This window comes from Nerophis lumbriciformis, linkage group LG35, assembly GCF_033978685.3.
Source record: "Nerophis lumbriciformis linkage group LG35, RoL_Nlum_v2.1, whole genome shotgun sequence".
In the NCBI taxonomy this organism is placed as follows: domain Eukaryota; kingdom Metazoa; phylum Chordata; class Actinopteri; order Syngnathiformes; family Syngnathidae; genus Nerophis; species Nerophis lumbriciformis.
Genome location: NC_084582.2, coordinates 17,907,696 through 17,935,146, shown reverse-complemented (window position 1 = coordinate 17,935,146; position 27,451 = coordinate 17,907,696). Strand labels below are relative to the sequence as shown.

The window sequence follows — 27,451 nt, the reverse complement described above, 5'->3', positions numbered from 1 at the left end:
TATTAAATATAAGCCTGGTTGTGTTGTGGCTAATAGAGTATATATATGTCTTGTGTTTATTTACTGTTTTAGTCATTCCCAGCTGAATATCAGGTCCCACCCGCCTCTCACAGCATCTTCCCTATCTGAATCGCTCCCACTGCCCTCTAGTCCTTCACTCTCACTTTCCTCATCCACAAATCTTTCATCCTCGCTCAAATTAATGGGGAAATCATCGCTTTCTCAGTCCGAATCGCTCTCGCTGCTGGTGGCCATGATTGTAAACAATGTGCAGATGTGAGGAGCTCCACAACCTGTGACGTCACGCGCATATTGTCTGCTACTTCCGGTACAGGCAAGGCTTTTTTATCAGCGACCAAAAGAAGCGAACTTTATCATCAATGTTCTCTACTAAATCCTTTCAGCAAAAATATGGCAATATTGCGAAATGATCAAGTATGACACATAGAATGGACCTGCTATCCCCATTTAAATAAGAAAATCACATTTCAGTAGGCCTTTAATTTAGGACAGAATTACGTTAAATATGCTTTGTTGCTGATAACACAAAGCTAAAATGTGGATGCTGTATTCAGATACTTTAGCATGTATTGAAAGACCTACAGTGTATTGTTTCGAGTATCTTTAATGTACAAAATGTCTCAAAGTGGCTCCCACATACTTACATTTATATGTATGAGGCCCTCGCTGGGAAAAAAGTCTAGGTACCTCTGGTTGAAACTATTGTACTTCCGGGACGTAGCACACGTCACAAGTAGCCATACAGCTTCACCTTGCGGGAACGCGCCACTGTGCGCGGTCACGCCGACTATTGTTTTTTTTACACATCAACAAGGAGACCACCGGCCAGCACGACAGCAGCCAACTGGGGGACGACGCCTGGGATTTATTCACAATGACGGACGAACAAGAAATTATGTGCAAATTAGAAAACATCTTGGAAGTCCGGTAAGGCTGGGTAAATGAGTTTAAATAAAACACGCCGGGTGTTGGGGGGGAAAAAAGGTCAGCGAATGCAACACATTGATGAGCTCCCACTGGCTGCTTTGTTACCCTGCTAGCTAACGCCAGCTAACAGTAGCTTACTGAGCTCGTCTTCTAAGCTGTTTAGCTAGTAGTTTAAAGCCTACTTTTCATCAGCAAGCTTTGCATGCAAGTACATAATAGTACACAAAGGTCGTAGCTGATATGTTCATGGTACGAGCCATTAACCACACGCTTGTTGGCATCCCAGATGTGTAAATTCCAGATGTGAGCTGCAAAACAAAGCTGTGGCTAAGATGTGTAATTATCTGACAGTTTCTTTTAAACCACCGATCATTCAAACGTGTTCTCATCTCCAATGTAACTACTGGGCTCTTAAAAATAATGTTTTTTTGTACACTTGGGTTTAGGGTAGGCTGATGCTTTGGTAGGATACCGCTGGGTGACATCATGCCAAAATCTGATTGCTATTATTCAAAAATAGGTCTTGACTGATGTCTGTTTCATTTTAGTATTATGTGCTTTGCAGCGGTGAACTGCGGTGTATGGAAGGAGATAACTAGTATAAAGTGCAAGGAGAAAGGGGGTAGGATTAAATAGGATATGTTTCTTTCTTTTCCTTTTGTATGTTCTAAATAAACCAACCATAACAACTTACGTCATGCCACCAAATAAGATATATATTAAAATATTATCACTGCGATGCATTGCAGATCAATATTACTGCAACCTGCAGCCATTATGATACACATGCTTTTGAATTAATACAGAGTGTCATTATCACTGTGCATTGTTTTTGATATGGCTCTTGTCTTATGTGTACTTAATGTTGTAGGGGGTGTTTCCACTCCATAAGTATCTACATTTTTTATTTTGGCTTTCTTTCATCAACTCAATGTGTCCTGTTTATGTTTCAACAGGAACAAAACAGTCCAGATGCAGAAGATCAAGTCTCGCCTCAAGATTGAGTTTGAGGCTCTGGAGTCTGAGGAGAAGCATTTAAAGGAGTACAAGCAAGAGATGGATCTTCTCCTGCAGGAGAAGATGGCGCATGTGGAGGAGCTGCGGCTCATCCATGCAGATATCAATGTGGTGAGGTCTATGCCGCAATTATAGAGGAGCATCCTCATTGCAGCATCTGTTAGCAAGCAGAATCTTTAATTTACTTTCATTTGAGTCAAAAAACTAATGACATACAGAGTTTCTCATAGGACTACACTTGTTATGTGGTGCAGGGTTGCTCTAATTTACATAATCGAATAAGCTTAATAACAGACACAAACTACTTAAGTTAGGCATCTGAAATACACAAGTACAAGGTAGGGTTGGACTATATAGACCAAAACTGATATCCCGGTATTTTTAGGCCAAATGGCAAAATACGATGTATATCGGTATCCTAAAACAAAACGTGTGAAGTGCTTATGGCTAGATAACTAGTGTTCAGATTGCTTTTTATTATAAGTAGTAACGTAAGGTGTTGCTTATTCTTATAAAGTAATTAGTTAGTTGTTACTATGTCGTATCATCTATCCATCCATTTTCTACCGCTTGTCCCTCTTGTGCCTCCATATCGGGGTAGCGGGGGCTTCTCCCATGGGGTGATCAAGGGTGATGGGTCAAATGCAGAGAATAATTTCGCCACACCTAGTGTGTGTGTGTGACAATCATCGGTACTTTTTGTGTGACAATCATTGGTACTTTTTTCTATCCCAGCCGCACTCGGGCGGAATGCGGTGGTGTACACCATAGACAAGTCACCACAACATTCACACTCACATTCACACACTAGGGTCAATTCAGTGTTGCCAATTAACCTATCCGAAGCAGATTTTTGTTAATTTTGTTCATCAATCTAAGGTTTATAGCCTCACGCTTGTTCTCGGGAATAGATGGAGCTTCTTTTCGCTTACTGCAATGAAGGCTACTGGCTGTTCAGTTTCAAACTACTCTTCTGCCACCCAGCTGCTGCACTAGGTTGGTCTGCACAGGCAATGGAGAGAGTCACTTTCAAAACGAGGAGTAAGTAGCTAAACATTTGACACACCTCGCAGCAAATAGTCGCTATCACCAGCTGCTCTGCTATGTCGCTAACAGAACTGAACAACATAAGCAAATAAGATTAGTGATAAAGCAGGATAAGGATAACGCACCCCCGCCGTAGAATGCACCCCCTGACTGTTGTGCCGGATAACACAGCCGGTGTTTCATTGTTTACATTCCCGAAAGATGACAGTCAAGTTTTACTATTGGCCTGTGGAGAACTGGGACAACAGAGACTCTTACCAGGAGGATTTTGAGTTGGATACGCAGACGCGGTACCGTGAGTACGCATGCAGCTGCGGCTTCCAAACATTTGATCGCTTGTCCGTACGTGCGCGCCGCTATGTGCATGTCACGTACGTAACTTTGGGGACATTGGGGAAATATATGTGCTGTATGAACTTTGGGGAGGTGAACGGTACTTTGGGCTGTGGGATTGAGTGTGTTGTGCAGGTGTTTGAGTTGTATTGGCGGGTTATATGGACGGGAGGGGAGAGGTGTTTGTTATGCGGGATTAATTTGTGGCATATTAAATATAAGCCTGGTTGTGTTGTGGCTAATAGAGTATATATATGTCTTGTGTTTATTTACTGTTTTAGTCATTCCCAGCTGAATATCAGGTCTCTCACAGCATCTTCCCTATCTGAATCGCTCCTACTGCCCTCTAGTCCTTCACTCTCACTTTCCTCATCCACAAATCTTTCATCCTCGCTCAAATTAATGCGGAAATTGTCGCTTTCTCGGTCCGAATCGCTCTCGCTGCTAGTGGCCATGATTGTAAACAATGTGCAGATGTGAGGAGCTCCACAACCTGTGACGTCACGCGCATATCGTCTGCTACTTCCGGTACAGGCAAGGCTTTTTTATCAGCGACCAAAAGTTGCGAACTTTATCATCGATGTTCTCTACTAAATCCTTTCAGCTACAAGGAGAGAAATAGGTTCTCAAGCAAATTGGTGTATCTGTAAATAAAGTTGTAGGCACTCACCAATAGCTAAATGCAGTCGGTGACCAAAGTATTGCATCACACGGGAGTCGAGAAGTCGGCACCGGAGCCACCATATTCTTTTGAAAAGTTTGTTTCGTCGTCGTGCGTCAGGAAAGCCAACGTAAACACGCAAGGGGCGGGAATGAGCCAAAGAGAATGCCTTGGGGCAAACAGCCGTAACAAAGGCACATGAAAAGATACTGGTATGGTTGTATTGTATCAAATATACATATATATATATATCTTTGTAAAATATATTGGTAATAACTGTAATACCGCTATACTGCCCATCCTTAGTACACGGTTTTGTTATTATTCTGTCATCTAATAAAATAAACTCAATGTCTACATCTCATATGCAGATGTAATAATAATATAAATAATAACAGCAAAAATACTTATATATATATATGTATATATATATATACATATATTTACACTAGAGTCTGAAATTAGCATGCGCAGGTTAGCCATAATAGCTAATTTGTTTAGCAGTCGGATGCTATTAACTAAATTAAAATAGCTGGCATTAAGGCTGTTATCAGAACATCAATAAAACATTACACACACTTTGGTTAATAAAATATTAGATTTACAATTCTCGCCCTTTTCTCAAAAAGTACAAACGACAGAAGTAATTCAAAACAAGATTACTTTTATTTGATCAAAAGTAAGCCCTATTTTCCTCCTGGAATTGAAATGTCATCTGTTCTTTTGTTTTAAAAAAAGGAAGAAGAAAAAACACTTTGTAGTTTGTATGGAGACAGCTTGTTTACATGCACATTGAAATCTGCACCATTTTCAAAAACATTAAAAAGGAACTATCTTATTCTAAATCTGAAAAAAAACACAAACTGACATGTTTTTTTTATTTTTATCTCTAGCTTCAAACAATGCCATAACTTACAGGGATATATGCAAAGCATTCTGTTAAGGAAACAGGGTGATGGGGAAACTCATATGGGCATATATATATTGTAGCAAGAGGAGAAAATAACTTGAATTGTTTTAATGTTTTTAAAGGCAAACAAAAAACTTTTTTCGATATATGCCTGGGATTAGGAGACATCATTAATGCTTCTAATATACTTATAACATGTTCTATATATTGTTTTGTATTTCAACTGCACTTTAACCGGGTAGCCACATGTATTTTTGTCATGCTCTAATTCAAAATTAGAGTTTTGCATTAACTTGGAAAATTCTTAACAGGTAGTGCCAAATCTATAAGTGCCGGTCCGAATTAGTTTGTGGCGGCAAACATTGTAATTAGATAGAGGCAATGCGTCACACTCACATTTTCAAATAATTCATTTTCTTGTTTTTAGTGTCTTAAATTAGGGGTGTTTGTTGTATATCCACAGATGGAAAGCACCATCAAGCAATCTGAGAACGACCTAAACAAGTTGCTAGAAACAACCCGGCGCCTGCACGATGAGTACAAACCTCTGAAGGAGCACGTCGATGCACTGAGGATGACCTTGGGTCTACACAGACTCCCTAATCTCAACGAAGAAGAGGAGAAGCTCTCACTGGAGTTAGTATACTGTACACATACACGCACACTAGGGCTGGGCGATAAGGCAAAAAATATATAAAAAAAAAAAGTCATATCATTTGATCTTGATTACTATTGCAATTTTACACATTGTTTTTAACCTGCAAGTTTTAAAGCATCTGTACTAAAACCCACATACACTATGGATTACTTTAACATTTCATTAACATACTGAATAAATAATAAAGGAAATACATTTAAAAATCACTGTAACATTACAATGTACCAATCAATTTGAGTTTACATGCTTTCAAGTAAAAGAAAGCACACACAAAGATGCATCAGTCCATCTACAGTATTAGATTTAGATTTTTTATATTATATTATTATATTTTAATTTAGAAGCTGTGACGTTATCATGAATTTATCATTAAAGATTGGAAATCGCGCCCACACCTTGATAGTGGTAGCATTTTTTTTCCACACAGCTTTTGGACGACAAGTCGTCATTAAATTTGCCAAAGAAACATATCACCTGACAAGGGCCGACTTATCCTAAGGTGGAGCCCTCCCCACTCCAACCTCAACACCCCGATTGGGTGGGGCCCCTCTTGGGCTTCAGCTTAGGTAAGCCCGTGCATTAATGCGGCCTTGCACCTGACACATAGAAGTATTTTGGGAACTGTTCGGCTCTGTATTTTAGAGTTAGTTTCAAAGTTTGAGGTGGCCGCGTGTCACAAAGGCAGGCACAGAGATGGCCCGAGAAGGGTGTAGGGCTGCCGGCTAGCGTGCTTGCCCCTGGCCTGCCAGGCTCCATGGAGGTAAGTGTTTGTCAGGTGCACAGTGTCCATAAACATGATTTCCTTTTTTGCACACAATGACAGCATCTCAGTCACGTTATGCCAATGTCTGCGACTTTTCACATTTAATAGTGGATTATGTTTTTAGTGAACAATTCTTGGATTCCGCGTTTTCGATGACACGTAAATCATAGGGCCCTAGATAATTCCCAAGTTACGGCATTTATTTTGCTGCCCTCATCTGCGCGTTTACCCCCAAGTCCTTTCCTTTGGTATATATCTATTAATCGGTTTACTTCTGCGTAACTTGTAACCGGAAGTGGGGCGGTAAAAGGTTGACTCCGATTGGCTGTTCCACCATGTTTGATAGTTAACGTATGCTCACAGCTGAACTCCGTAATCGACCTGAAATCTATTTCAGCCCAGCCCTAACACACACACATATGCACTAATCTAGGAGTTCCTATGTTTTTTTTTTCGTGGTTTCAATACGGATGTTAGTGGGTTTTGTATTTTATCTTGTGTCTATACATATAAGTGAGCAATATGTAGTGTTTATTACTGTTTATTATTACTGTTTTTCATTACGTTTTACTTCTGTTACTGTATGTAAAAACCTGCACTGCAACAACGTAATTTCCCCATTGTGGGATAAATTTAAAAAAAAAGTCTATCCTATCCTAATCCTTACAGTTTATCAGGATACATTTACATACAATTACGCTGTGCTAAAATGAATTAATTCTAACTAAATAATTAATACATACTAATATTAATAATAATAATAATATATGCTTCTTAGATAAACTGTCAATAAAGTTTAAATGCAAATAATAATACGGCTTCCCCACATTAGTCATATTTTTTGCAATTAAAGGGGAACTACACTTTTTATTAGACTTTTGCCCATCATTAATCTTAATGAGAGACAAGACAAAATGTTTTTTTTTGCGTTCTAACATGTAAAAATCGGCTTGTTCTTGGTGGCGAGCAATGAAGCTAATGGGAGCAATCCATTCTACCTCTAAATCACTTTGAAATTGTGAAAATTCATTCAAAAACCATCAACAATACTTCATTTACATTCTGTAACCTGTACAATAACCAAGCTGTAGCAACATTGTTATTCTAAGCTCGAACAATGAGGAACTCTTTTTCTAGCATAGTAACACATCGATGTGCTACGGTATTAGCCGTAAAAGATAGCTTCAGAAAGAGTTAAGCTAGCAGCTGTGTCCACATGAAACGCGTTTTGAGTTTGTAATGCAAAACACACTGTGATAAGACAACAATCTGTACTGACTGAAAAAAAATAACAATCATATTACAGTACCTGTAAAGTATTAGCCCACATTTAATGTTTTGTTTGTACACCGCTAGCCAGACAGCATATGCTGTCTGTCATGATACATGCATGACGTGCTGTGTGTATCATGATCAATAAAAAGTGTGACTCACACGATGAACAGTTGTCTGTTTGGTCCAGCTGGCCAGGGACGTTTTTTCCGGTTTATTTGGTTAAGCACTCCATTTATGTCGAAATAGCATGGCTTCAAATTCCATATTTTGCAACTTTGAGTCACTTTCACCTCACTCTTTTTCGTGCTGGTTTCTAGAAGCCGTAGTTCATCCTCCATAAATTCAGATTCAAAAAGAAAAGGTTGTGAATCCTCATTTGTCCAAAAATAGTCATCTTGGTTTTTTGTTACCGAATCTGCCATGATTAGAAGACACACATGTCTTTGTTTCTGGAAGTAAGACACACAGTTGTTGCCCGAAGTCGGATATACATGCGCAGAAGAATTAGTTCCGGCAATGATTAAAATGACCAAAATACGGTAAATATTGTACATATTGTTATGAATGTGTCTGTTACTACATTATATATACTTGCAGTGTGTATGCAACATGTTGATGAAGGGCTTTGATGGCTACAACGATGACACCCATGAGCCACATTTTCCAAGAGTTTTTTTTATCATCGTTAAAAAGCCAAAAAAAGAACATGTGTTCTTGTCTCTTATAATGATTGTCAATGATAAACAAAATTCCAATAAAAGTGCAGTTCCCCTTTAAGAAACTTTTCAATGACTTCTGTTTATTTTATGTTGTCATTACTGCCAGAAGTACCGTATTTTTCGGACTATAAGTCGCACCGGAGTATAAGTCGCACCTGCCGAAAATGCATAATAAAGAAGGAAAAAAACATATATAAGTCGCATTGGAGCCCAGCCAAACTATGAAAAAAACTGCAACTTATAGTCCGAAAAATACGGTAGTATAAAAGTGTATATTACATTACATACATTACTATACGGGCCACCGCCAAGAAACATTTTTTTTTTTCGTGGTCCTCTAGCTCGCGGCCTAACACTATGGTTAAGAAAGGCTGCACTAATCAATCATCCATCCATCCATCCATTTTCTACCGCTTATTCCCTTTTGGGGTCGCGGGGGGCGCTGGAGCCTATCTCAGCTACAATCGGGCGGAAGGCGGGGTACACCCTGGACAAGTCGCCACCTCATCGCAGGGCCAACACAGATAGACAGACAACATTCACACTCACATTCACACACTTGGGCCAATTTAGTGTCTCCGTGACTGCGTGGGTTCTCTCCGGGTACTCCGGCTTCCTCCCACTTCCAAAAACATGCACCTGGGGATAGGTTGATTGGCAACACTAAATTGGCCCAATCAATCAAAGTTTATTTCTATAGCCGTTAATCATAAATGCCTCAAAGGGCTGCACAACCTACAACAACATCCTCGGCTTTGATCCCACATCGGGGCAAGAAAAAACTCAACCCAATGGGAACAATGAGAAACCTTGTAAGGGACCCCTCCTCCCCCTGGTCACCCTAATTAATGTGTTAATCATTTAACGGTGAGCGATCATTGTAGTTAACAGTATTTCTGCATAAAGATGTTTGGTTAACAAAAAAGGACGTGCTGGGAATCGTGGAATCATTATCAAGTGTTCCTAATGTTGTGACCCATATGCGTGCCAGGTTCAGTGGAAGTGTTGACTGTGATGATCAACAGATATACTTTTATTGTGGTTAGCACTACTGCTTCACAAAGATTTTTGGCTCAAATCTTGGTTTCGGCTGTTATGTTCTGTAGGCTGTCAGACTTATCTGTGGCACTTCTAATTGTGAGATAAATCATTTGTATAGTCACTTTTTTACCTTTCAGTAAGTGCCTGCTGTAATTGTATATGAGGTGTGATGGAGCAACTTTCAAATAAAGGAAATTAAATCACACCTCATAGGCCTGTTGGGTGTTGGGTACATTTTCAGAAACCCCACAAGAGAGCACAAAAGGAGCTTGCAGTGATAGAAAACAGGGATAAGAATGAACTTGCATTAGCCGCCATGGAATATTAGGATGTGTTAATAACGTGCTTTAGTATGTGCTACGTTTATGTTGGGGTTACAAAAAAGCGGAGCCATTAAATTTATTCTTTAATGCATGCACACTCCCCTCACAAACCTATTCTGAGAGAAACTGGAGAGCATAATGAAATAGGATCTCACTTTTCTTTTTTGGGGGGGGAAATGGGCCAGTCAGGCATAAAAACCAAGGCCACATTTCTTTCCCAGCCCTTCCCACCCACACATAAAGACAAACTCACATGCACTCAGATAAACACTCATACTATGACTATCCTAAACTTTGAGTTGTACATACAAAAATATTTTAAAAAGCATGCAGGAGCTTCCTTCCTTTGTGTTGAGTTTTAATGCTTGATAGCACAGGCTTTGTGCTCTGCTGCAAATGAAACTCACACGCGGCCCCTCTCTCATTCTTGTCTTTATCTTCAACAGTTACTTTGAGAAGCAAAAAGCAGAATGGCAGAAGGAGCCACATGAGCCCGCTATCCCAGAATCCCTTGCTGCTGCTGCAGCTGCGGCACAGCAGCTTCAGGTTTCCCGGAAGCAAGACGCCCGCCAGACAGCCACCTTCAGACAGCAACCGCCACCTATGAAGGTATCATGAGTGTGTGCTTTAAAGGCTGAGTTAATAACAATAATAAAGATTTATATCGTGCCTTGTACGGTACCCAAGGACACTTTAGTGGGGGCGGCATGACTCGGATGGTAAATCGACCGTGCCAGCAACTTGAGGGTTCCAGGTCTGATTCCAGCTTCCGTCGTCCTAGTCACGGCCGTTGTGTCCTTGGGCAAGACACTTCACCCTTGCTCCTGATGGGTCGTGGTTAGGGCCCGCCATCAGTGTGTGAATTTGTGTGTGAATAGGTGAAATTGAAAATAGTGTCAAAGCGCTTTGAGTACCTTACAGGTAGAAAAGTGCTTTAAAAGTATAACCCATTTACCATTAATTTAGTTGTGTATGTTTCCGCTTCTTTTGGGCTGTTTTGGTTGTGTCAAGGAGGACTAACTCTGATTCCCTTCCTTAAATTATTATTAAAACATGTTTTTAAAGATTTTAATTAGCAACAATGATAAAAAGGTATGAGCTATAATAAGATGCATTTTGCATGCTGGTCCACAATGGCAATGTACATTTCAAAGTACAAGTGACAAAATTATGATTGTTTTGCTTACCCAGTCATAGATTTTCAGTTGTAAAGACAAAAACAAACCACAAATTTGGCCAACAAATGATGCTCGTAGACACTTCATCTTTGTTTTTCTGAAGATGCTATTTCACAGGGCAAGCAACAACCAGAAAATAGCTTGACTTTTTTATTAAAAAAAAAGGCCAGAAGTCAATACTCAACATAGAATAGTTGTCAAATTCACCATAACTATCAGGTAAGTACACACATGCACACACGGGGCAACTATTACTACAAACTCCGTTTCCATGTGAGTTGGGAAATTGTGTTAGATGTAAATATAAACGGAATACAATGATTTGCAAATCCTTTTCAACCCATATTCAATTGAATGCACTACAAATACAAGATATCTGATGTTCAAACTCATAAACTTTATTTTTTTTTGCAAATAATAATTAACTTAGAATTTCATGGCTGCAACACGTGCCAAAGTAGTTGGGAAAGGGCATGTTCACCACTGTGTTACATGGCCTTTCCTTTTAACAACACTCAGTAAACGTTTGGGAACTGAGGAGACACATTTTTGAAGCTTCTCAGGTGGAATTCTTTCCCATTCTTGCTTGATGTACAGCTTAAGTTGTTCAACAGTCCGGGGTCTCCGTTGTGGTATTTTAGGCTTCATAATGTGCCACACATTTACAATGGGAGACATGTCTGGACTACAGGCAGGCCAGTCTAGTACCTGCACTCTTTTACTATGAAGCCACGTTGATGTAACACGTGGCTTGGCATTGTCTTGCTGAAATAAGCAGGGGCGTCCATGGTAACGTTGCTTGGATGGCAACATATGTTGCTCCAAAACCTGTATGTACCTTTCAGCATTAATAGCGCCTTCACAGATGTGTAAGTTACCCACGTCTTGGGCACTAATACACCCCCGTACCATCACAGATGCTGGCTTTTCAACTTTGCGCCTATAACAATCCGGATGGTTCTTTTCCTCTTTGGTCCGGAGGGCACGACGTCCACAGTTTCCAAAAACAATTTGAAATGTGGAGGGGGGGGGGGGGGTGTTACCCACATATGCGGACCTCTCCAAGGTTTCTCATAGTCATTCACATCGACGTCCCACTGGGGTGAGTTTTTCCTTGCCCTTATGTGGGCTCTGTACCGAGGATGTCGTTGTGGCTTGTGCAGCCCTTTGAGACACTTGTGATTTAGGGCTATATGAATAAACATTGATTGATTGATTGATTTTCGCCTTGCATAGGAGAGTTTTAACTTGCACTTACAGATGTAGCGACCAACTGTAGTTACTAACAGTGGGTTTCTGAAGTGTTCCTGAACCCATGTGGTGATATCCTTTACACACTGTTGCTTGTTGATGCAGTACAGCCTAAGGGATCGAAGGTCACAGGCTTAGCTGCTTACGTGCAGTGATTTCTCCAGATTCTCTGAACCCTTTGATGATATTACGGATCGTAGATTGCGAAATCCCTAAATTCCCTGCAATAGCTGGTTGAGAAAGGTTTTTCTTAAACTGTTCAACAATTTGATCACGCATTTGTTGACAAAGTGGTGACCCTCGCCCCATCCTTGTTTGTGAATGACTGAGCATTTCATGGAATCTACTTTTATACCCAATCATGGCACCCACCTGTTCCCAATTTGCCTGTTCACCTGTGGGATGTTCCAAATAAGTGTTTGATGAGCATTCCTCAACTTTATCAGTATTTATTGCCACCTTTCCCAACTTCTTTGTCTCGTGTTGCTGGCATCAAATTCTAAAGTTAATGATTATTTGCAAAAAAAAAAAAGTTTATCAGTTTAAATGATAAATGATAAATGGGTTGTACTTGTATAGCGCTTTTCTACCTTCAAGGTACTCAAAGCGCTTTGACACTACTTCCACATTTACCCATTCACACACACATTCACACACTGATGGAGGGAGCTGCCATGCAAGGCGCTAACCAGCACCCATCAGGAGCAAGGGTGAAGTGTCTTGCTCAGGACACAACGGACATGACGAGGTTGGTACTAGGTGGGGATTGAACCAGGGACCCTCGGGTTGCGCACGGCCACTCTTCCACTGCTAAATAATTTTGCACAGTAGAAATAGAATCTAAATATTTGGTGCAGGGGAAAAGAATAAAAAGTAGAGGTCCTATCTTGAGTGTCAAAAGTCTGAAGTGAAACTCTCAGACCGTCATGGCAGGATCCACTGGTGCAATTCCGTTGTGACTGAAGTAACTTCAGAGGATAACACAGCTTGATGTAGACGACTCTGCACTCTGATCTGAAAGAGACTTGATGTTTGAACATCAAATATGTTGTCTTTGTAGCATATTCAACTGAATATGGGTTGAAAATTATTTGCAAATCATTGTATTCCGTTTATATTTACATTCAACACAATTTCCCAACTCATATGGAAACGGGGTTCGTACTACTGGGGAGTTAAGTCAAGTCAAACTTTATTTATATGTGTGTGTGTGTGTGTGTATGTATATATATATATATATATATATATATATATATATATGTATGTATGTATGTATGTATGTATGTAAATATATATATATATATATATGTATGTATGTATGTATGTATGTATGTATGTATGTATGTATGTATGTATGTATGTATGTATGTATGTATGTATGTATGTATGTATGTATGTATTTATTTATTTATTGACCAAAATGCTGCACAGGGCACATAAGACAATTAAAGCATTAAAAGGAATAAAACCATGAACAATACAATATACAGTAACAACTTACAACATTTTAGCTAAAAACTGTTAAGGTAAAACAAGTTAAAAACATGCTTTTTTGTTAGTCAAATGCTAATTAAAATAGATGTGTTTTCTGCAATGTTTTAAAATGCTCAAGTGTCGGTACAACCCTAATTATGGAACCATTTTAATAATCGAGTGACAAATCGATTAGTTTGTTCGATTAATCAGATAAACACTGCAAGGCCTGAAAGCGTTTGTTAGGGAAAGTAGTTGAAACAATCAAAACATTTTTGGGCTGCCTAAACCTTCATTCATTTTCTCTTAAATGCACATCAACAACATTGAAATTGCACTTTTAACATGTTTGCATTAATAAATAAAAAACACTAAAATAGGAAACAAAGGTCAGCCGTTCCCCACCTCACAGATCACATCACACATACACCACCCCTCTCATATGCGCTCTATTGCAGCAGCCGTGCATCAATTGGTATTAGTTACACTCATTAAACGATTAATTGAAGCAACAGAATATAAATTGAAGCTTTTTTTAAATCAATTAATCATTGTAGGCGATGTTCCCTCTCAGGTGTGCCTGCGCAATTGCACACTGCTCCTGTGTCCTCCGCACACGGAAAATCTATGCAGTGCACAAAATCCAACTTAAACTCTAAACAATATAAACACAATACAATTAATTTTGTACCATTTTCAACAAGTGATCAGAACAGATGAAACAAGGACGACGTCAGCCGAGACGCTTTAAAAAGAATGAGGTTGTCTGCATCAACAATCTTTTTATTAAACAAAACTGATTACTTTCGGCTGTAAAACTACTATCGAGCAAAACTGTTCACTTTCTGCTATAACCACACCAAAACAAACTATATGTTGTATTGACCGCAACTGCTCGCTACACGGCCACAAAAAGAGTCGGACAACTCCAACACCACACATTAACTGTAACTGTTAGGTGTTTACAATGTGATGCGGTTTACAGGCTGCCAATCAATGTCATTAAAGGGGAACATTATCACCAGACCTATGTAAGCGTCAATATATACCTTGATGTTGCAGAAAAAAGACCAAATATTTTTTTAACCGATTTCCGAACTCTAAATAGGTGAATTTTGGCGAATTAAACGCCTTTCTATTATTCGCTCTCGGAGCGATGACCGTTGTGACGTCACATCGGTAAGCAATCCGCCATTTTCTCAAACACATTACAAACACCGAGTCAAATCAGCTCTGTTATTTTCCGTTTTTTCGACTGTTTTCCGTACCTTGGAGACATCATGCCTCGTCGGTGTGTTGTCGAAGGGTGTAACAACACAAACAGGGACGGATTCAAGTTGCACCAGTGGCCCAAAGATGCGAAAGTGGCAAGAAATTGGACGTTTGTTCCGCACACTTTACCGACGAAAGCTATGCTACGACAGAGATGGCAAGAATGTGTGGATATCCTGTGACACTCAAAGCAGATGCATTTCCAACTGGACTGGACAAATCAGCTTTCAGTAAAAGAGAGCGGATGAGGGTATGTCTACAGAATATATTAATTGATGAAAACTGGGCTGTCTGCACTCTCAAAGTGCATGTTGTTGCCAAATGTATTTCATATGCTGTAAACCTAGTTCATAGTTGTTAGTTTCCTTTAATGCCAAACAAACACATACCAATCGTTGGTTAGAAGGCGATCGCCGAATTCGTCCTCGCTTTCTCCCGTGTCGCTGGTTGTCGTGTCGTTTTCGTTGGTTTCGCTTGCATACGGTTCAAACCGATATGGCTCAATAGCTTCAGTTTCTTCTTCAATTTCGTTTTCGCTACCTGCCTCCACACTACAACCACCCGTTTCTGTTGAATCGCTTAAGCCGCTGAAATCCGAGTCTGAATCCGAGCTAATGTCGCTATAACTTGCTGTTCTATGCGCCATGTTTGTTTGTATTGGCATCACTGTGTGACGTCACAGGAAAATGGACGGGTGTATATAACGATGGTTAAAATCAGGCACTTTGAAGCTTTTTTAGGGATATTGCGTGATGGGTAAAATTTTGAAAAAAACTTCGAAAAATAAAATAAGCCACTGGGAACTGATTTTTAATGGTTTTAACCCTTCTGAAATTGTGATAATGTTCCCCTTTATTAGCTTGTTATGCGTGCGTGTTGCTGTTTGGCAGGTTAGCTTATAGCAGCAGAGTTAAATGAGTTAAATGCTGCATGCTAACTCTTATTTTAGCAAAATGAACAAGCATTGAACGCCCACACTCTCCAAATACAATTGAGTTTATTCTAGTGGCATGTATCAAGAATGTTAAATTATGGACATTATTCATGTAATGCTGTTCCTAGATTACATAAATGCTAATAAAAAAATTCTGCATTGATGTATTTTACAGACAAAAAGTTGTACACTGTATCCCATACTTGTGCTACAGCACATGTCTCATTGTGCAAAATGTGAATGTTTTAAGGTAAACTAAATGATCTCAGAAATTAGTATATGTCTCAAATTCTTCCACAGCAGGAACCCCACCCAGACAATCGACATAAAGCTCATGAAAAACAAGATTTTTTATTTTCATTGTCAGTGGGCCAAATCATTTCTATTAGAAAATGTTATGATGGAAATAACTCCTGTTTTTTTATTATTATAATACAACATTTAACTTGTAATGATGTCAGGTTAGAGCCAGTTGTGTGTGATGCTTGGGTGGTGACAGTGTGCATGTCTGATGTTGCTCTCATCTGCTCAACTCAAGTTTGTGCATTTGCTCAGATACATGAAAAATTAGGATGAACATTGATTGTAGCTTTAGACATAACGTTTAGAGGCAGATTGTTCCATGATTTTGGGGAAGCTACAGAAAAGGCTCTGTCTCCTCTAGTGGTGAGTCTGGATCGAGGGACAGGTCTGAACTGGTCAAGGCCGATATTAAGTGAATTGCAATATTCAAGCCTTGATCTAATAAAAGTGTGTATTGCTTTCTAAAAATCAAGAGTTTGTATGTATTTTTAACAGCTGAGATTTGTTCATATAGTTTAACATTACATATATAACTTATGTATAATAAACAACAATATAATATAGTGATTACCATGTAAACTTAACGTTTACATTTTAGTGGTGTTTTACTTGTCAAGAAGAAACTGCCACTAATGCATCTTAATCGCTTTACTATTTGTAACAGCACGCAGTGAATATATTTAACAGGAGCTGCTGTGTAACACAACTCATGGTAATAAACCTTGATTGGTCAATACGAAGGTCCTGAGTAGTCGTGAGTTCAATCCCAGCCTCGGGATCTTTCTGTGTGGAGTTTGCATGTTCTCCCCGTGACTGCATGGGTTCCCTCCGGGTACTCCGGCTTCCTCCCACCTCCAAAGACATGCACCTGGGGATAGGTTGATTGGCAACACTAAATTGGCCCTAGTGTGTGAATGTGAGTGTGAATGCTGTCTGTCTATCTGTGTTGGCCCTGTGATGAGGTGGCGACTTGTCCAGGGTGTACCCCGCCTTCCGCCCGATTGTAGCTGAGATAAGCTCCAGCGCCCCCTGCGACCCCGAAGGGAATAAGCGGTAGAAAATGGATGGATGGATGGTTGATTGATAGTCACTTCAAATGCAGAATGCGAACTCCACTCTCATTCATTGACATCACACAACAAGCACCACCTTTTAAAGCCACGCACTCAAATATTACATGATGTACTCAAAACGTGTGTGCCATTGGGAGATGGTCCATGGATTAAAGAGTTTTTTTAAAACATAGTGTAACAATTACTTTCTTTGTAAATACATTTTATTAGGAGTAATTTTGGGGTAAAATAACTATAGCTAATTACTAAGAGTGCACAAAAAAGTAGCTTTACATCTGAATCGCGATTCTTCTTCATCCCAATTCTCAATTGATTAATACTTTTCAAAAATCGATTTAGAAAAAAAAATATAAATATGTGTGTGTGTGTGTGTGTGTGTGTATATGTATATATATTTTTTTTTAAGAATACATTTTTTAAAGATCTATTTTTAGTCCATCTCCATGTAACCCGAATGAGCTTTTCTAACCTGTAATCTGTTCTGAAAATGTTTCATTATAATTATCACACCAAATAATACATTGCGAGAATCGATTTGAATCAAGATTTGTATTGAATCAATAATCGATTTTGAATCAAATCGTCACCCTAGGAATTGGATTGAATCGTTAGGTGCCCAAAGATTCACACTCCTATTAATTACTTATCTAAAGTAACATTGTATGCAAAGGTAATCGTTTATTTAAATAGGAATATGCGTACAAGATTATATTGGAGAACATCTCGTCTACAGTTTACTGTCCGTAAAAAGTATATTATTTATGCTTAAACTTCCGGTGCTTAAAATGCACCGGAAGTAGCCTAAAAAATGCTTTCATCAGTTGTCCTTGGACAGATGTTATACATTTCCTTCAAAACAACCTTAAAACTCTTATACATTGAAAAATTATATATAAAAAAGCTGTAAAACTAATATTATGCTCCAAACCCCTTTTAGAAAATAGTGTGTACATAAAAATAATCGATAGTATAGCACAGTAGCAGGATGTATTAATAGTTTGTTCATTTTCTTTGCATAATATGTACCTATTTTAAAACTATTACGAGTGAAGTTAATGTGTAGATCGCTTTTACAAGAATATTACAAATATTAGCTTGAGATTTCTTTTGTTCAGACAAAAATATTTAAGCGAATATGTTTTCTTCGCTGCTGATAATTTTTATTGCGACTTCAACCTTCATCAGAGCTGTCACTGCTTCCTGGTGTCTAAAAACAGCTGGCCTGGCCGGAAATCTCAAAGCTCCCTTGACCCTGCCTTGTCCGTTCTCCACCTTTGTTTCAGTAGTAAAAATGATGTCCCAGGTGTGAGGGATCATGTCCTTGTCCCTGTTGATAGTGCAGCTCCCATGCCTCCTTATTTTTACGGCCTCTTTGATCCATCTTTTGAATTTATTGCTCTCTGATGGGATGACTTTCCCCTCGTCCATGATGTGGTTGTTCCTTCTGCAATGGTCTGTTATGGCAGATTTTTTTGTTCTGATGTTTGTTTTTCTCCTCTGGTGAAGCTTCCAACTGTCTTAGCCTCACATTCTTTCTGATGTTTTTTTTTTCCCGCGGGTGCTGAATTTTCATCTGGTTTCTCCGATATGGTTTATTGCATGATTTGCATCAGATCTCAAAGATGACGTCACTTTTCTTGTCTGGTGTTAACGTATGTTTATGGAGTACACATTTTTTTGTTACTCCAATTACTTGTACGAACACAGGACATTTCTAACTAATGTGCAAAGAAGACATCGATTGACTGATAATGCCATTTTCATCAAAATAATGGTCAGCGCTGTTATACCTCGTAAACACCATCTGCTTGTACTGTTTCTTAAACTGGCTTATATTAGTACATTGTTTGAGTTCTTTAGTCAATCAGTTCCATAATTTAACGACACATACGGACATGCCAAATGTTTTTAGTGTTGTGCATCTGTGCAGATGTTTTAAATGAAACTTTTTCCTTAGGTCGTATATCTCCTCTTGTGTTGAAAAAAATTGTTGGCTTTGAAAAACATGATTGGCTTTGTGCGCGATTTTAGCTGTTTGAAAGTGGCAGAGGGGTTAGTGCATCTGCCTCACAATACGAAGGTCCTGAGTAGTCTTGGGTTCAATCCCGGGCTCGGGATCTTTCTGTGTGGAGTTTGCATGTCCTCCCCGTGACTGCGTGGGTTCCCTCCGGGTACTCCGGCTTCCTCCCACCTCCAAAGACATGCACCTGGGGATAGGTTGATTGGCAACACTAAATTGGCCCTAGTGTGTGGATGTGAGTGTGAATGTTGTCTGTCTATCTGTGTTGGCCCTGTGATGAGGTGGCGACTTGTCCAGGGTGTACCCCGCCTTCCGCCCGATTGTAGCTGAGATAGGCTCCAGCGCCCCCCGCGACTCCAAAGGGAATAAGCGGTAGAAAATGGATGGATGGATGGAAAGTACAGATTGGTGAATTTCAATAATTGTGATTTTAGGAACAAAGGGTTTGTGTGTTCCTCTATAATTATACTCATTATACTCACAGAGTCCAATAATTGGAATTTAAAGCCCTAAAAGGTCTTATATTTTATCAAAATCTCATAAAAAGCCTTAAATATGACCATGAAAGGTCTTTAAAATATATTAACATTGTTTATTTTAAACAAATACATTGACTTTAGGCTCGCTTTTAAATGTTTACATTTCTGAGGGCACTACTTATAACTACAAAATGGAACTAATTAAGTAGCTTTACAGCCCGGTCAGAATTTAATGAACACAAAATTACGAGTGATTTGTGCGCTCGGAACAGTATGTTAAAACAAAGTTTAGCTACAAGCGTTGATTATGAAAGCACACAGCAATGCAAAGTTATTTGTGTAAGATGGTAAGTACAAATACCAGTAGTGCTTGTCATGTGAACAAGTGTTACCGTGGCGGGATGAAACTAGTAATCTGTAAATTAAGATTTGTTTCACTTAGAACCACCCTGTTGTTATTTGTGATGTCAAGAGTGACGCATCAGAGTGGCTTTACAGCTGTTTGTTTGCGTGTTATGCACCAGGGAGCATAACAGTTTTATATTACCGGTAACTGTCAATAAATCAACTGCTAGACATAAATAGTCCCATTGTTCAATAATCACGTTCCAGATGAAATCGCTGTTCCATCCGTTAGTACCAGGATGTCTAAACATGACTGATATACGCATGGTCCCCTTCTGCTGTGGTTGTATTCACGAGTAAACGATGCACATTTTGATTTTTTTATAGTGAATTTAGAGTGGCATTATGGTCCTTTTATCCTCATCTCATTAAAGGTTTATAGTTGTCTCCTATTTAAGCGTTTAGAATAAATTTGATGGTTTTTTGGAATGTTCTTGTATCATTTATTATGTGTGGTGTACACGGCACCCAAACTTCATGTGCAATACAATGTTTCACCTTCTCGGGGTGCTACACTTATTGCAGCCTCAGAAGCGCATAAGAACTAAATTACCGGTACCTAAAGTACCAGTAGAGTGGAAAAAGAAGTTGACTTTATATGCTTTATTGTGTTTCATTGTATCAATTGAACCATATTAAACCATATCCAATTGAATTTACAATTCGCAAAGTATGTGAAAATACCGTCTAAACATCACAAAATGCCACAAATTCAGTCCCGCATTTTGAATATTCTGCACCGAACGTCTTCGATGTTTTACATATTTTGACGTCCCTGTAGTAACACTTCTGCACGCTGACCATAGTATCAGATCAGTCATACTGGAAATGCGCCAAAAATTAGAGAGAGATGGGGGTCTATTATTCACAATCCCTATATAAGACATGAACACTTAAATTTTTCTTTTTTTTTAATGCATTCTATAAATGAATAAATACATAACAATTCCGCGAACAATGTAGTCAAGGAGGCTCTCAATTACGCCCACAAAACCCTCATAAATAACCATCCAAAACCCGCCAACATTACCCTATATACATATCGTGACCTGAATATTAACCAAATGTTAGCGATGTTATTATAAACGCTAACACAGATAAACTATTTTTAGCGGCGGTTTGATAACCAACAGCTAAGTAGCCTTCTGCTTGCTTTACTGTGAGCTGTCCGCAATGTCCTGCTGCTCCCGCATCGTCGCGTCTCGGCTCGTTAAAGTAATTCTAGATTATAAATCATGCCCCTCATCTGGATATTAAGAGGATTTAGCCATACATCTAGAAGTTGTTCATCTGTGACCTTCCATTCATACATGGAGATGGAGACAAACACACTCCAAAGACAGTGTCTGCAGAGAAACTTTTACTTGTTAACCCTTTGTGTGCATCATGGTTATTTTCTTCATCTAAACGGGAAGATATGAACATCCTATCAGTCGTCCTCGAAGTAAGAGCAGACATTGTACAGTAAGCTATCGTTTTATTATGTTTGTAGTTTGTATTTCTTGTTTAGCAGTTAGCAACACTGCCACATGATGCTTAGTGTTTCACTAAAGCTGGATCTGTTTTAGCAGAGCTTCTAAAACTTGTAGATCATCATCCTTATATTCAGAATCAACAATAATACGTTTCTGGATCATAATTTTTCCCAAATTAATTGTTGTTGGCTCTCACAAAGTCTGCATGATTTGCATTGTTGTTGGTGATGAAGGGATCTGCGGTTCCTAACCCTACGTCATGCCATGACGTGACTGGCTTCCTCATTATCTCTCAAAATGGCTCTGGACTCTCCTTGAGATTAATACTATTTTGATCATATCTATTTACTCTCAAAATTTGGAAGTATTTCGTTGTCATACTTCAGATATATATGACGATAGCTTCAATATAGAGGCAGCTTGTTTTTCTACTCTATTGGTACTTAAGGTTAATGGGAGAAAACATGGAAAGTCAGATATGACAGAGATTGCCCTTATTTAAGGGTTGCCCCACCCATAGTGCGCATCTTGGATAAAGAAGTTGTGCGAGAGAATTTTACGCAAGCTGTATCCATGCAGTTGGGCACACTTTTTCACTTCAACACACGGGAGAATAAGGCCCTTGCAGCAGTATGACTAATAAAATGTAATTCTCTATTATATCTATTATTCTCTTAATTTTAGGTCAGATTCTTGGACATTGTAAACAACCTAGGGGTTTCTTTAAGCCTTATACAGCAACAACGGGCATTAAAAGCTATAAAGGTTGTCTGCTTACAATCAGTTTGTGTTTGGGTGAGGACCCGGAAGCTAGGAAGATATGTGAATGTTATCTTGTCATGATTAAGTAATTATTAGTTTTTGTTTATTTGCATGTCCTCCCCGTGACTGCGTGGGTTCCCTCCGGGTACTCCGGCTTCCTCCCACTTCCAAAGACATGCACCTGGGGATAGGTTGATTGGCAACACTAAATTGGCCCTAGTGTGTGAATGTGAGTGTGAATGTTGTCTGTCTATCTGCGTTGGCCCTGCGATGAGGCGGCGACTTGTCCAGGGTGTACCCCGCCTTCCGCCTGATTGTAGCTGAGATAGGCTCCAGCGCCCCCTGCGACCCCAAAGGGAATAAGCGGTAGAAAATGGATGGATGGATGGGGCAATATATATGGCAACCATTCACAAAAAAGTACTCAACATTGAATACTTAACAGATACAAAGTGAACTCAGCAAGTATGAATGTTGTCCACATTCTTCCTATTAATATTCTGTTTGAGCCTTGCAATCATAATTGCCTTCTTCCATTTAAGACAATTGTTCTCTCTGCGCTCCCTGTTAACAAAACAATGGTCAAACGGTGGTACTCTAGATGTATTTTCTCTGTTTGCTCAATTCTCACAGCTGAAAACACTGCAAAAGTTGCCCATTCAGTTTTTAGCAGAGATGCCTTTTCACACTTTTGTTGTGCTTTATCCTCCACCATGGCCGGCTTTCCGGTTGTTGTTGTTATGTGAAAACACTCAATATGAAGCACACTGCACCTTTTGCAAGAACACTTTGGAACATTGGGCATGAAGGCTTTGGAATTCAATGGAAAATTAGAAAAGTGGCCGTTGCAATGTTTGCCAATAATTTCCCCAAACAAATATTAATTGACAATAGTGTGTCTTCTAGTGTTTTTAATTAGGTTAAGCATGTTGTTTTTCAACGTGAAAGAGCAGGGAATTAATTCATATACAGTACCGTATTTTTCGGATTATAAATGGCAGTTTTTTTCATAGTTTGGCCGGGGGTGCAACTTATTCTCCGGAGCGTCGTATGTGTGAAATTATTAACACATTACCGTAAAATATCAAATAATATTATTTATCTCATTCCCGTAAGAGACGAGGCGAATGTCAGCAATCGTCACACACACGTCAACCAATAAGAATTTGGCGGGGGCGGGTCATGGCAGAAGTGCATTGTGGGTCATGGGATGCTACCTTCTACTACGTCCGTAGCTATAAAAATGGATAATTTCATTTCAACATTGGCGGTAACTTATTAAATCTGAGAAGTGCTGAACAAAAATGGCACCGAAAAGGAAATCATATACTGCAGATTACAAGCTGGACGTAGTGAAATATGCAGCAGAAAACGGCAAGAGGAAGCGGCGCATACCTTTGGAGTTGGCAGAGTTGTTTAGAAGCGACACCGAGGAAGAAGATTTCATGGGATTTAGCGATTAGGAGTGACAGATTGTTTGGTAAACGTATAGCATGTTCTATATGTTATAGTTATTTGAATGACTCTTACCATAATATGTTACGTTAACATACCAGGCACGTTCTCAGTTGGTTATTTATGCCTCATATAACGTACACTTATTCAGCCTGTTGTTCACTATTCTTCATTTATTTTAAATTGCCTTCCAAATGTCTATTCTTGGTGTTGGATTTTATCAAATAAATTTTCCCCAAAAATGTTTTTTTCCTTCTCTATTATGCATTTTCGGCCGGTGCGACGTTTACTCTGGAGCGATTTATAATCCGAAAAATACGGTCGTTAGAATCTATTCTGGTCCTCTGATTTTCCTTAATGTCTTACTACTTTTTGTGAGAATGTATTTGAAAAAGTCTTAAACTGTATTAATCATGGTCGTTAAAAGTCCCAAATCTAACAATAGCGCAGTGGTTAGAGCATGAAGGTCCTGGGTTCAATTGCTGTGCTTGGGGAGTTTGCATTTTCCTCCCGTGACTGCGTGGGTTCTCTCCTGGTTCTCCGGCTTCCTCCCACCTCCAAAGACATGCACCTGGGGATAGGCTAATTGGCAACACTAAATTGTCCCTAGTGTGTGAATGTTGTCTATCTTAGTTGGCCCTGCGATGAGGTGGCCACTCTGTCCAGGGTGTACCCTGCCTTCCGCCCGAGTGCTGCTGGGATAGGCTCCAGCCCTCACGCGACCCCGAGAGGAACACGTGTTAGAAGATGGATGGAGGGATGTGACTTGTTGAAACCTGTAGATCCTAATTTGGAGGTTGCCAACCACCGGTTTGCAAAGCCGAACCAAGATAAGGAATACTTTCAGAAAAGGCAATATTAAAAAAATACATATTTTAATAATAACCGCATCAATTTTTAAGAAAATGCACATTATTGTGGAAATAAGGGTGGTTATTTTATTTAAATAAAAAACTATACGACATTATTTTACTCTGATGTCACATTGGGGTCAAAGTTGGTGCTCTCAAGATCACTACCAGCAGTTGTGAAAATAAAATTAAGTTAACAGGAGTAAAAAAGGTTGTTTAATGTGTTTAACAGCGATATCAGATATGGGTATTACACTGGAAATGGGCACTTAGACGCTGTGTGTAATCTAGCCTAAAGGTATGTTTACATAACAATGACATCTGTAATTACCTGTGACAATGACCTTTTTTGTCTTTAAAAACATGCTTTTGTCATGTAAACAAACAACCATAACGGTCTTGCGAAAATGACCCCTGGACCTTAGACCTAAGCTCCTGTGTTTCCCCCTGCAGGCTTGCCTGTCGTGCCACCAGCAGATTCATCGCAATGCTCCCATCTGCCCCTTGTGCAAGGCCAAGAGTCGCTCACGCAACCCAAAGAAGCCCAAAAGAAAGCCTGACGAGTAGACTCTGCTCCCTGTTTGCAACTAACAGGCGCAGTACGCTGATCCAGGATCTGTCTTGTGCACAGAAGTGACAGCTCAACGCATTAGGACAACTTTGACTAAATGTATTATTAGTACTTAAATCGCTTTAAACCTACCACTGAACCAAGGTCAGAGGTGTGTGTGTTTCTCTCAGTGCTATTGGCGTGTTAATATGTAACTGTATGACTTCCTCATTAGGTCTAGTAGCCCCCCCCCCGTGTAACTGCAATAACATTAACAAAACTGTCAGTATAATTTTTAGTCAGCGTACTGTATTTTATTTACTATTTCTGTGCATGCGTGCTTCCATGGTATTGTGACTTGTGCCAAAAAATAGGTTTCATTGCTACATTAAATTAAATATTGTTGTTTACAGTGTTTTTAGTGACCACAGACCTCCAAGGGGTCTTTTGCTTTAAATTGTGTCGTACGTTTTAATACAGTGATATTACAAATAAATGTCTCTTTTTTTAACTAAAACATGTTTTATTTTTCAAAGCCAGCGAAGGGAAAAACCTGGAGATAAAAACTGTTTGGACTGAGCAGGTTTGTATTCCGTTTTATCAGTCAGGCTGTGCCTCCAGACCAAAGTTCTCTTGCTCGTGGCACAGCTCCAAGACACATTCTGCCTGCACTGCTAATCAAAGGCAGAGCGACTTCACAGGAGCACAAATGCTTGTTACACCTGCAGAAAGCGGCCAGCACACACACAAACACACACACAGTATGTTAAACTGAATGGGGAAAGAACAATGATTAAAACAACTTGGAGGATTCTAATGTTTGCATTGTTGCCGTTGTGTCATAATCTGTAGCTGCACGAGTGCTGGTTGGCACTGGCAGGCTGCGGTTCATTAAACATGACTTTCTGAAGTAGATCCTGGGATGCACGGCCTATTTCCAACACGGAGTCCAAACACAACTCCCAAGATGACCAATGTCTGGCTGGGAAAGTGAAAGAGTGGCCAAGGATGTTTCCTCCAGACCTCATTCCCACTGAGATGACCTGGAGGGTTTCCTCAAGCATCTACCAGTGAGATCATCATGGAGGAGTGGAAGAGGATCCTGGGAACAACCTGGGCAGCTCTGACGAATTCCATACCTGAGATTAAGACAGCGTTAGGTAATCATGCAATATTCATACTTTGGGTACAATTTGGACGTGTTTACTGTATTCACAGAGAACACTGCAGAGGATAGTGAATCTATACTGCTTTCCCATCTGTACACTGACTACTTTTTAAGGATTACATTACTGGTTTGAGTATGGTGGGCATGGCATGAAGGGATTAGATCCACCAGTAATATAAATAACGTATTTTTCGGAGTATAAATTGTTCCGGAGTATAAGTCGCACCGGCCGAAAATGCACAATAAAGAAGGAACAAAACATATATAAGTCACACTGGATTTTTGGGGGAAATTTATTTGATAAAACCCAACACCAAGAATAGACATTTGAAAGGCAATTTAAAATAAATACAGAATAGTGAACAACAGGCTGAATAAGTGTACGTTATATGACGCATAAATAACCAACTGAGAACGTGCCTGGTATGTTAACGTAACATATTATGGTAAGAGTCATTCAAATAACTATAACATATAGAACATGCTATATGTTTACCAAACAATCTGTCATCATCAATTCCTTTATTGTCATTGTCATAATAACACTTAAGTCATACATGTCAACGAGATTTTGTTTGAGCTTTGTCCAGCGGCATAGAAACTGCATTGAAGTGCAGGTTGACCATAGTTTACAGTTTAGCATTGTTAGGAAGATGGCGAATAGAGGGACGTGGGGGTGGGAACAGTCGGATGTCTGATGGGTGTTACGTTGATGTTGCAGCCATGCAATGTCCAGAGCACAATTAGTGTGGTGGTGAAGAGTGAGGTAATAAGATGGTCCGGGGCAACAAAGGGGCAGGCTGTTCATTTAGCAGTCTCACAGCCTGGGGATACAGACTGTGAGACATTCTGGTGGTCCTGGCGCGAATCGATCTATACCTCCTTCCAGAGGGTAGCAGGTTGAAGAGGCCATGTGCTGGGTGGTATCTGTCCTTGAGGATGTTGTGTACTCGCTTTAGGCAGCGAGTTGTGTACATGGCACTCATCTCTGGGAGTATCGTCCTTGTAATTTTCCCCGCCGCTTTAACCACTTGCTGGATGTCACTCCTAATCGCTAAATCCGATAAAATCTTATACGTCTAGTCTCTTACGTGAATGAGCTAAATA

At 39.6% G+C, this 27,451-nt stretch overlaps 2 protein-coding genes across 9 annotated transcripts in view; one reads left to right on the top strand and one right to left on the bottom strand.

The window, feature by feature from the left end:
• LOC133575344 (moesin-like) overlaps positions 1-744 on the bottom strand; it is a 36,071-nt gene extending 35,327 nt beyond the window's left edge. The window contains exon 1 of one of the 8 annotated variants that reach the window (XM_061928007.2): positions 666-744. The gene's annotated coding sequence lies outside the window, so the exon portion shown is untranslated. The remainder of the gene's footprint in view (positions 1-665) is intronic. The other 7 variants (XM_061928012.2, XM_061928009.2, XM_061928014.2 and 4 more) reach the window with 7 other exon arrangements.
• On the top strand, positions 736-25,693 carry zc4h2 (zinc finger, C4H2 domain containing). The gene is made up of 5 exons (XM_061928016.2): positions 736-948; positions 1,905-2,076; positions 5,380-5,552; positions 10,142-10,304; positions 25,080-25,693. The coding sequence occupies exons 1-5, from the start codon at positions 896-898 to the stop codon at positions 25,191-25,193; spliced, it is 675 nt and encodes a 224-aa protein (XP_061784000.1). The 5' UTR covers positions 736-895; the 3' UTR covers positions 25,194-25,693.
• The last annotated feature ends 1,758 nt before the right edge of the window (positions 25,694-27,451 follow it).

Excerpts from the sequence above, each read along its gene's own strand:
- zc4h2 (XM_061928016.2), top strand. The coding sequence starts at position 896 with ATGACGGACGAACAAGAAATTATGTGCAAATTAGAAAACATCTTGGAA. Across the intron at positions 5,553-10,141 it reads GAGGAGAAGCTCTCACTGGA|TTACTTTGAGAAGCAAAAAG; the intron begins GTTAGTATACTG and ends TATCTTCAACAG. Across the intron at positions 10,305-25,079 it reads AGCAACCGCCACCTATGAAG|GCTTGCCTGTCGTGCCACCA; the intron begins GTATCATGAGTG and ends TTCCCCCTGCAG.